Source organism: Amblyomma mixtum, chromosome 2 (genome assembly GCF_055824585.1).
Source record: "Amblyomma mixtum isolate Tamu chromosome 2, ASM5582458v1, whole genome shotgun sequence".
Lineage (NCBI taxonomy): Eukaryota > Metazoa > Arthropoda > Arachnida > Ixodida > Ixodidae > Amblyomma > Amblyomma mixtum.
In genome coordinates, this window is record NC_143013.1 from 51775472 (window position 1) to 51787248 (window position 11777).

The 11777-nt window shown below is 45.1% G+C and overlaps 2 protein-coding genes across 2 annotated transcripts in view; one reads left to right on the forward strand and one right to left on the reverse strand.

Annotated features, from left to right (window-relative positions):
- Positions 1-8174, reverse strand: part of LOC149359328 (fatty-acid amide hydrolase 2-A-like) — a 29927-nt gene extending 21753 nt beyond the window's left edge. The window contains exon 1 of the mRNA XM_089571583.1: positions 7339-8174. Coding sequence (XP_089427709.1) covers positions 7339-7521 — 183 coding nt within the window. The 5' untranslated portion in view covers positions 7522-8174. The remainder of the gene's footprint in view (positions 1-7338) is intronic.
- Positions 8175-10136: 1962 nt separating this feature from the next.
- LOC149359329 (uncharacterized) lies at positions 10137-11538 on the forward strand. Its single transcript, XM_089571584.1, has 2 exons — positions 10137-10202; positions 10319-11538. The coding sequence occupies exon 2, from the start codon at positions 10412-10414 to the stop codon at positions 11384-11386; it is 975 nt and encodes a 324-aa protein (XP_089427710.1). The 5' UTR covers positions 10137-10202; positions 10319-10411; the 3' UTR covers positions 11387-11538.
- The last annotated feature ends 239 nt before the right edge of the window (positions 11539-11777 follow it).

Genomic DNA, 11777 nt, shown 5'->3' on the forward strand with positions numbered 1-11777 from the left:
TTTCGAAGTGTTCGCTAAAACACCCGGTATGTATGCATGCACCAAAAATAGCGACAGGAAAGAGATGACAAGCCTGACAGAAACCAAATGTTCAGACAGTTCTTTCTATATGCGAATTTACAGCCTTACACACTGAATGCAGGGTACTGAATATAACATGCCAGTACCGAAGCCACGTCAAGGGCACCCCGGCTAGCCATCAGCTTAGTCCACCTCAATGCCTCATTCTTTTGCACCACCTTCGACTCACACTTGAAGAGAACTGGGTGCTAGCCACAATTACAGCTCAGGCCAACAGTGAGAAACTGAGCCTGCATTTCCGTTGAAGGATACAACAGAAGCTGCACGTAAGCACGAATTCCCCCTTCACGTTTTTTCCGGGGCTTCTAATCGCCGTTATTATGTCGTCAAGGCCCATTGTCTAGGCGCTTGTGTGAGCACTTGGTGAAGAATGAGAATGATGCTCTTTTTCCTGTACCTCTCATTACCTTTTATCTCATTGTCAAGAACAATCCAACAGGCTGGCTATGCTGACTGTAGCAAGTAACAATTATAAAAACAGATGAAAGATACCTTTGGTCTGTGCACGTCAAAATACACTGAGTTCAGTTACAACCCTGTATAAGCTCAAATTAAAAAAGAAAACTAATATCAAAATACCATGTCCAAACACTGTGTTGCAAGGCTCTAGTAAAAGAAATCCCAGCAAGCAACTCAGGGATGCGACAGCTGCTTTCATCGAGGACAGAATTCATTGTTGGCACCCAGGTTAAATTCTTCATGCAAGAGCCCACTAGAAATGTGCCACTCACATGGAAAAACCATGCAACAAAGAGGTTTTTTTACCTTTCAAAAAGAAAGGCTGTGAGATATCCCTAGTCAGTTGCACATAGTGCAGCTATGCTGTTACAGATAGCAGCCCTGTCCACTTATCGCATTCTGCCCAGAAGGTCAAAGCAAAGGTACTACAGATAACAATACATGCACAGTTCACAGGAAGTTCACAGTAGGTGCACTTGTACCTATTGCTGCCTGGAAAGAATTTATCACATCTGACAGTTGGTAAAGGCAGATAATGAATGTTCTTACTGCATGGAATGGCTACAGAATGTGCACACAGAGCACGTGTGCCTGTCCAGCCATGGATCCAATGCAAGAACGTGTGGCTTATTATGATCCGCAATAGGCACATAATAGCCGAGATCAAGCACACTGAAACATGCCGTGCACACATATCACAGTGCCTGGGTAAATTAGAACACTTTTATTAATGCTTCATCACAGCTAGGCAGCATGAAATTCTGGACATGCTAACGAACTGCGTGGCACAGTTCCAAGTGGTAATTCTTAGAATGTGAACAGGAGCTTGTGGTTTTCCAAATGCACCATCAGGTGCGGTTGTACGAGTTACCGGAGCACACTTGAATGTTAAAAAACCATGCATAGCAACAAACTATACACGGAATTGATTCCATACATGCATAGTTGGGACAAAAGGTAGGGTGGCAACAAGTTAAGAACAGTTGGTTTTAAATGCACTTTAAAAGTATGCCACCACAGACCCTAACAATTTCCTTTTTACTGCTGTACAAAGTTGTTCTAGTGATGAAAAAAAAAAAAAAGCCGTACTGTGACTGACTTTTCTACAAAGCCCCTTTCCTACAGGTTGCACTGTGCATATCCTTGTCTATTTCATCTTGAAACGCTATTGGTCATTCCCCCCATTGCTGAATCAACACACGAAGAAACAGGTTTGGTTTATGGTTTATGGGGTTTAACGTCCCAAAGCGACTAAGGCTATGAGAGACGCCGTAGTGAAGGGCTCCGGAAATTTCGACCACCTGGGGTTCTTTAACATGCACTGACATCGCACAGTACACAGGCCTCTAGAATTTCTCCTCCAAAGAAATTCCAGCCGCCGCGGCCGGGATCGAACCCGCGTCTTTCGGGTCAGCAGCCGAGCACCATATCCGCTGAGCCACTGCGGCGGCACACGAAGAAACAACTAAAGCGAATGCTAAGCTGTTACTTTTCTGCAAAACGCATTTACTACAGGTGAGATTAACCATATGCTTGTTTATTTCATTACTCACCAATACCGTACATTACCCTCATTACTAAATCAGCACATGAAGCAACAATAAAAGCAAATGGTAAAAAAGTATTCTGTGGTTTTTCACAAGGCCTATTTACCACATGCGGCACTAAGTGTCTTCTTGTTCAGTTCATCTGGCGATGCCATCGGTCATTCCTCCCATTACTAAATGAGCACACAAAACTAACAACTGAGGCAAACACTGCAAAAAAAAAAAATAATAATAATAAAGAGGCTGTTCCACAACTTATTTTTCTGCATTACCTATTTTCGAGTCAGTGCAGTCAGCAAAGGCCATTAAAACTGCACGCAGCCCATAAAAGTCAAAATGAACACCCAGCTACGAAGCTCAAATATACAGGTACCACAACACTACAGAGTATGAAAGTTCCAAAAACAACCAGACGGTCTAAAAAAAAAGTGGCTGGAACGCATCATCAGCCCATTTTAAGCGCAAGTGCAGAATACTGGGCCCACTTTATCTGTTACTCAGAACGGAAGTTGTACCAAAAACAAAAAACATTGCGCAGCTGTTTGTGTGGCCGCTGTGGGTTCTGAAGAATTTTTTTATTTATCATCTTCGCTTCACTTTAGTATTTTTTTCTTTAAAACTCAACACTGCTTTTTTAGCAGTAAAGTTCCTATCTTTATTTACAGCTACCCTGCAACATACTGTGCTGACAAGCTTTTACCATGCTTGTGAAAAGGTGACTCGATACAACAATGGCAATAATCTCGCATACCTCCAAAGACAAGCACCTACAGATTACAGCCACATCATTGGGTCGTGCTGCATCCTGTGCCCTGTAAATGCACTGTAAAATGAAACATGCCTGCACTGCCCATGGCAACATAGTATCTGATGGCCCTCTCTGGCTTTTGTGTATTTGGACTGTTGCTACTGCTATTTATTGCAACTTGCGTAGCCAGTTCTGCAGCTGCCTTTTCCTTACTTCCTCTGCCACGATCAGTACCTACCAAGCTTACATACTCTTTTCCAGCCCACTAGTAACAAATGTCAAAAGGGCCACTATTATAGAAATATCAATTTCTGAAGTTCGAAGCCTGCAGTCAAAGCTGCTAAACTGCTGCAACATACACTCCTCTTCCCATGGCTCAGCAAAAAAACGAATGATTAGCCTCCATTAGGAACCCAGTCTATCATTTGATGTATTCATCTTACAGGCTGGCATAAAATTTACTATGCATTTAAATCCAATATAAGGAAAGCAGAACAAGAGTAGATAGCACAGCATGTGTAACGACCACATGCACAAAAGTAAAAATAAGACTGCTCCAGTCCTACTGCTTCTTTTTTAACAGCCATTATGCAATGCCACTGCAAAGCGAACAGCCACCTACTATGTATTTGTGGGAAGAAGTAGTCATTTTCAAAAAAAAGGTCTTTTGAGAGGAAATTGTCACTCCTTCATGATCATGATGGCGAATGTCATAAAACGAATATCTTCGTTACTAGGCAAAATACATAGAGCTTACTCATAAAGCTTACTAATTATTGTCTAAATTATGACAGAAGTTTGTATGTAAAGAGCAAATTGTAGCTGGCCCTTAGTGCATACAATATCAATAATTAGATGCGAAAAAATGTAATTGCCCTCGGCACTGCAACACTTGAAATTCGGGCTCTCCGGACGTGTGAAACAGGCACTCGGCAGCCAAAAAGCACATTTAGGCAAGACCACAGACATTTCATGCATCTGAAGAGTCGAAATTCTTAGCATTGGAGCCCCGAAGGCAATTACATTTCCACCTCTAATAATGGTTGATACTGGATGCACCGATACCCTGTTAGAATTTGCTGATTACAACCAAACATCAATCTGTTGCAATTTAAAAGTTAATTAGTACTTTTTGTTAGCAATTAGCATATCTCATTAGTTTTATGATGTCCACTGCCACCATAATCACGAAGCAACAATCGTTTTTTCTCCACAGACATTTTTTGAAAATTACTTTTTTCTACCCTCATAATCACTTCCATTTCTGAAAATTAGCCTTCCCGCAAACACCACACATCTGCTGCAACTTATTCCAGGCTAGCAACAGACTGTGTAGGTAGCTGCTTTCAGTTATGGCTGCACTGGAAACATTTTTCACAAATATTCGAAGCGCAGCAATAATTTTTTTTCCTTTCTTTCTGACGTAAGTTATGTAACATCTGGTTACGCCTTAAAGCAGTGCTTTTGGCCTTTTACTGCTCCTAATGTACATTTTATTGTTTCTAATGTACACTGATGCCCTGCCCAGTAACAAAATCTTACCATGCAACCACAGTGCACGAAGAAATATTTCTTACATTATGGCTACAACTTTTCACTTCCACAGATGATCCTCTCGCTTACCAATGTGACAACCTAATTTTCAGTTTTCAGTGTGATAAATAGCAAACGACGCCTACCTCAACTAATTACCTATTTCAATCGCAAATGTACCACTTCTAACTACACATACTTCATAAGTAACACTGTAGTGTCTCGGGCATCGTCGTACAAATATTTAGGCATTGACCGCAAGTACAACTGCTTATGACCAGGTTGCTGGGATACGTGCACCAAACCTAATGAAAATCCCCTAATAACGTGCGAAAACTGGCCGATTTAACAGCTAATTAAGCACCCACAGATAAAATCTGCGTCATCTACACAGCCCCATCCCCATGCTAAATTTACTTAATCAGCATGCTTGAATCTGTATTGAACAGATGCGCAATTACGCTTATAAATATATGCAGCCTCAAATTCAAGCTTAACACACATCAAGTTCAACAATTCTCCCAAGATCGTTTCATCGCTCATTTATGCTAATTTCATAAATACCACTACAATGCCAGGTGCTACACATTTCATGCCGCTTACATAATCAGTACAGTTTCAGCCGTATCCATGCAAGAACCCCAGCGCTAGTCTTCAATACATTCACACTACTAATGCCATTATGCTTGTCCACAGAGCATTAATTCAGGCCAGCTGCGCAAGTATTATTTAAAACGAGATCGGATCGTGCTTAGTTTCTTTTTTGAGTTCGTATTGCCCGTGTTATGTTATGGTTTTTGCATCAGCTTGTTATTCATTCACATTAGTATCATGCCAGCTGCTTTTTCTTTAGTTTTGTATTTTGCAGTTTTGCTGCAATTATCTTACTTTTCGTATTTGTTTACACATTACGTAGTTTGTACTGATATATGTTACATTTGAGCTTTTGCCCTGTACTCTCCTTAGTCTTTTCCTTTTTTGCCTTGCACCATGCATTGTATTTTTGCTTTTGTTCCTCGTGTAATAATATCATTTTCGCCCCGTTTACTCAATGCCCTTTAGAGCCCCGTAAGGTATTCCAAATAAAAAAATAAATGAATTGAAGAACAGATCGGCATTGGCTGTGGCAGGATGACAGTCATGGCTGCAGTGTGCATGTCCCTTGCATGCACTGTAGATTATCAAAGAAATCTATAAACTGATCTCGTAGCCATAATCCAATGTTTGACTTCAGGAAAAAGCAAAATGAAACGTATACGAGCACCCTCTCACTATCCACTAGTAACTGTAATCACTGGCATCTTGAACAGTGTTTACCACTAGTCCTTGACACAATTTTAGCTTTAGAAGCCAAAAAGCCTGCCTATGTAAAAGAACCCCAGACTTGAGGGTCTATGCGAATAAACGTCTCCCGCCACAACTGCCAACATCAAAGAAAGAATCTTTGGCATCGTGTACGTACTGCCATTTACTTATCCGTTGTGGCCACTGGCAGCGCATGCAGCAATTATAAGCGGGGTGAGGCCAGCTTTTCGATAGTGCTTTGGCGCTGTTTTCCTGTCTTAGCGTGGCAATTAATGGTGTCATGGTTTCCTCCAACCCTTCCTCCAATTCCACATCGCATGCACACGCCATCTGTACCTTAATTGATTGCGATCTGTTGCACCAACCCAAAGGAAAAAAGACGCCTTCCAGAAGGCTTCGTCTAGCCAGCCTTGACCGCCTCTCGGGCGCTCCTGAACGCGTCAACCTGTTTACAGCTTTCTCTCTCTTTTTTTTTTTACTTTTCCCACGCACATTCTGCATGCAAAACAGCGAGAGAGCCGGACAGGCGGGCTTCGGACTCGGCCGTCGAAAGGCTGGCTGTTTTGATGTTACGACCAGTGCGTTGCACTTCACGCGACGGTTTTGGGCGCTCGTCAACAGTTTCGCCAAGTGCGGGGGAATGATTAGCATTACAGGTTACGCGCGCGGCTGGGGGACGCAGGTATATATAAATTTCCAAGGTCGACACCGGGACGCGCGCGACTTCGAAAAAGATAAAAACCTCAAGGTGCCGCGACTACGCGCGTCTTTTTTTCACAGCGATCATTTCATGGTTACTTTTCCTTGCTTTAGGGAGCGTAGGTACGAAGCGGACGATCGCGTGTACGCGCGGACTTGACGTCGGGACGGACGCATGATCGACGACGGCGTGCAGGCTGGCTCAGGCTCAACTTCATAGCGACAGCAAGCTTCCTCCAATATACCCGGGAAGCAACCGGCAGTGCTTTCGCAACGTGTCAGTCATAAATATTCGCTGCGCAAAAGATATATTTTGTAATCGCGCGCCGCCATATGAGCACGCTCCGGCTCCATTCAGAGCTCGCCGTGTGGTTTCCAATGTCCGCGGAATGAGTGCGCGGACCACAAATGAACAGAACGCCCGGCGCGCGCAACCGTCGCGCGCTCCGGAGAGGACAATAGCACGGGAACGGCGTATGTTTACCTAAGAGTACGGGGAGCATATGCGTGGCGGAGAAGCTGCGCCAAATCGACTCGCTCGCTCGCCGGCGCACTTGAGTGTGCGCGGTGAATGCGTCCACAGCTGTGGAACCGCGATGGGAACCGGTGTGCACACAAAAAGGGCCGTTATCTTCGCCGCGCAAGGCTGCCGCGCGCGCGGACCCTCGATACGCGTTTGAGCAGTTGATACGCAAGAATCACGAGGTTGGCGCTTTTGTTGGCACAGCCGCGGCCGGTTGTGCCTGGCGGCGAAGCCGTCGCTACGACTTTTCACCGGCATGGACCGACCCGGCTAGCTTACTGGTAACGTGTTTGACCATAAACCAACCGCAAAAATTCTCCGGGCACAAATGTATCCGCTTCAAGGCTGGTGACTCATGCGTCTGGCACCTGTAATTACCCGGACAAAGAACCGACACCCACGGCCGTCACGGCTGGGTGAAAACGAAAGTGGACGTGCCTCACCTTGCCGGTCCTAATTTCTTCAGCGAGGACAGTGGCCGGTTTCAGCAGCAAGTCATCGGTGATCGGAGGCAAGCGCTTCGGTTTGCCATGGATGAAGGCAAACAGAGACGTGAGAAAGAACTCGTTGAACACCTTCACGTAGCGGATGATGATGAACAGGCACTTGAGCACCAATTTCTTCATGGTGTGGATGCCTTCGCGCCGTGAGTTCACGCGCACAGAAATGTTCGTAGCTGCCGCCCACAGTCTATGAAACCTCCCAGCTTCACGAGCAGTTATTGCGGCGATATGTAGCGGGCGGATTTGACACGCTTCCCGCTCGCCAGGGTTTCTCTCCGGAGTTCCGGGAAAACCGTCAGCACAGCTGACGCGCTAGCAACGGCTCGGCGCCCCAGACACCAGACGCTCCCACCGCTTCTACTCCGAGAACCGGCACTGGCGCGAGTCGCGGGCACCGCGGGTGACAGTCCTGTGGCGGTGGCCGCCGCCGCAGAAAGGGAAGCAGCGGGCGGGTGAGGAGGAACACCATTTGTCGCCTCGGTCGCCTCGCCGCAAAACGCCGCCTGACCTTGGACCTCTTCGATTCGCGTCGCTGATAAGCAAGCGATACTACGTGACGTCGTCGGGAGCAAAAGGGCTACTTGGCGTCCTCGCCGTCGCAGGGCGGTGCAGCCGTCGAGCAGCTCCGCAGTGGTAGCAGAAGCGCGAGATTCGAATTCAACATCGTTGTCGTCGAAGCAAGCAGCTCCTCATGTGCAAGAATGGCGACCTGCGCATGAGAAAGTAATTAGTAAATAATATAGTGAACCATTATCTCACTCCGTGGCACTCATGACCCTGATTATTACGCGAATTAACTTATAAGATTCCTCTGGTGTGTCTTGGATGAACTGCATGCTGAACGGATGAATATGGCAAAAAAAAAAAAAAATTAAAGGCTAGAAAACAACACGACCCGTCGCGGTGGATCACTGGTTAGAGCACTCGGCTACTTAGCCGAAGTTCCCGGGTTCGAACCCGGCCGTGGTGGCCGCGTTTCGATGGAAGCGAAACCAGGGCCGGATTAAGAAAAATGGGAGCCCTTGGCTAATGCGCATGTCGGACCCCTTTCCCTCCACTGACTCGATCCAATGCCCCCTGCTACACTACTCGAAGATATCCCATGTTGCATTGTAATTCCACCTAATTAAAAAGAACCAAGTGCGATCAATGGCATTCATGCAGCAGTAACCCATTAGCATTAGTTTGACAGCGCACAAAACACAATAACGCGACTCTCAAGGGCAACCTGCGCTGGAGTTTTCTCCCGTACCAGTAGCGCCGCCTAGCCGTCGGCTCCTCAAGCGCTCGGTAGGACAAAGATGGCCAACGCTGCTGAGACGTCCGAGGGCCGGCAAAAAAAACGCCGAAACAGAAGGTACTGCTGCGTGTACAAATGCCACACCGAAGAAGGGTACGAAAAAGGAGTTACATTTTACGCGTTCCCGTCGAAGCCTTACGAAAAAGAGCGCCGGGTGAGATGGATCCAAGCAGTGCGGCGAGTACGGTACGTAAGCCCGCTCTCGACGCGTTGATGTGTTGTTTTTAATTTTTCAAATGAGGTACGGCCGCTATACTGTTGCGTACATTACATAAAGCACTATTCATTCACACTACAGCCCAGACGGCGCACCATGGCAGCCGACATCCAATACTAGAATCTGCAGCAAGCACTTCGTCGGCAATGCGAAGAGCAATATTATGCACCACCCGGCTTACGTGCCAACAATTTTTCCCGCGGATTACCACCGGGAGACTCACTGTGATTCATCGATGCCAGTTGAAAGGTTCAACAGGTAAGTTTACTGAAAGGAAAAGTTAATCTGCTGACGTAGGGCTGAAAGTTTTCTACCGCGATACATATCAGATCGTAATCATTGCAGCAGCACTGATAGGACTTTCGTTCTTGAGTTACGCATGCACATACAGTTTTTTTTTTTTTAACTTGCGTGCTAATGCCTAGCCTTTGCTTGGGTTTCTTTAATTTCGCCGCTTTCATAGGCGTTATGCTGAGCACTATCTTTCAGCGGAACGTATTTCTTATACATCGCTTTATGACATTTACGAAATCGATGCCCCGTTCTTAGCGTTTCGCGAAGTTCTGCTGATGAATCTGTGATTACAGCACTGGGAAACGGGTTGCGAAGGAAGGATTTAGGTGCATTGTGGTCGGTATATCTTGATCCCGCAGAGGTAGACCGCGGCACTGGTTGTATATTGACAATTTTTAGAGACATACCGAAGCAGGCGCTGAAGTAAATCTATCAGAATAGAAATGTTCCTAGCTTTTAAACGATAAACAGCGTTTGAGCGTTCTGACTTTGCTTGGTAGCACTGATTTGTGTAAATAATACAGGGGTCATGACTATGTGATCCTTTATTTTCACAGATGGAGAGTGCGCTCTCAGAAGAGTGTATCTCCAGATGATGACCAGAGTATGAATCTCAATGAAGAAAAAAACACAGAACCACCTGCAGAGGCTGAAAATAAACAGGTGTGTCCAAAATGCATGGCTGCGTTTGCATTTTTTTTTTCAAAGGTGTACAATATAGATGTTCGCTTGTCATTTTTCAGGTTGAGTGGGATCCCTGCACATCTGACGTCTTAGAGCCAGTGCCAAATTCAGAAACAGTGGGCAGCAATGTAAGTTTCCAAGTGCCTAATCTCGTAGTTCCTTTAAACCAATACATGGCTCTGTGTGGAAGTTCTTGTTTTTGTCTAAAATGCACAACATTGTCTGCTTTCCATACAGAATGTTGAAAGAGATCCCGACACATCTGGCTTTTCTGAGCCAGTACGAAATCCAGAAACTGCGGACACCAATGTAAGATACAAATTACTTAATCCCGTAGTAACGTTCAGATGGATGAAAAAATTGTATGCCACTGTACACTGATATCAGTTTTGTAACCCTGTGGCTGTTTTTTTTTTACTCTGCAGCGAGCAGTAAGTGATGCACTGGAGCAGTTCGAGCCATTGGACCTCTCTGTAAAAAAAGAAACAAGTGAGCAGAAAAAAGGCACCACAAACAAAATGGCAGGAGGAGTGACAATGAATGCGGCCCCCTTACCACCACCAAGCTCAACACAGGTCAATCGAGCAGTGGGACCTAATTCAAGATCTTGTTTTTTCGGTGGTTATGAGACTCTCTCATTAACCCCTGGGGCCATAAGGGACCTTTGTGGCGTTGACGAAAATGTTTTCGCTTTGATGCTTAGCTTGCTACCCCAAGTAAGAGAAAAAGGGAGTGACGTAAGTCTACCAAATAAGCTCATAATTTTCTTTCTGAAGCTTAAACACGGGCTGCCATTTAGTGCCATTGCAGTGATGTTCGGCATTCACGAGACAACAGCGTCACGAACATTTCACGCAGTATTAGGAACACTGGTTCATGTGACAAAAAAATGGATATTCAAGCCAGAACTTTATGTAATACGTGAAACTATGCCAGAATGTTTTAAAGCAAATTACCCGCAATGCACTGTTGTCATTGACTGTACAGAAATTCGTACAGAAACGCCAACAGAAGTAAGGCAGCAACATGTGTTGTTCTCTACTTACAAGAACGACTTCACCCTCAAATTCTTAGTAGCAATTGCCCCATCCGGGTTGATAATTTTCAGGTCCAAATCGTATGGAGGGCGCTGTTCAGACACTGAAATCGTTCTAGACAGTGGTTTTCTGGATTTAATTGGGGAACAAGATACCATTTTGGCTGACAAGGGTTTTCCCGGAATCAGGGCAGATGTAACTGTGAAAAGTGGCGTGCTAATCATGCCGCCATTTTCAGTAAAAGACCATCCTTTTTCACAGCATGAGCTAAAAGCAAATTACAACATTGCACAAGTGAGGGTGCACGTAGAGCGTATAATACAAAGGATCAAAACACATGGAATTTTGCGGAACCGCATTCCTGTCTCTCTTATTCCAGCGATGTCCGACATTTTTCATATGTGCTGTGTGCTGGCTAATCTTCAAAGCCCCGCTATTCAAAAAAATGAAAATTAAACAGATTTGCGAGGATATTGAAACCTTTCAGCTGAGCGATTTTGTATGGACACACAACGCACCATAGGTGCACACAATTTATGAAGAATGCAAATTTAGAAGGCTTGAGGGTATTTAAACCTCCTGATCATTTTTTACGTCCATTAGCAGTTCACACTGCATGTCCTTGCATTTACCTCTCAAAATATGATTGGCTAACATAGCTTGGCTTGAATATATTAATAATCCTATTTGTAAATGAATGCCTTAGTGTCAATGTTTCTTACACAATTTTACTTTACAGAGGCATTCTTAGCAAGGCAGTAAATGGCACCTTTGTTTGGGTTTCTGCTAGGGCAGGCACAATGAGGAGGTGCAAGTGGTCAAGTATGCACGCTGCCACGAAAAGCAC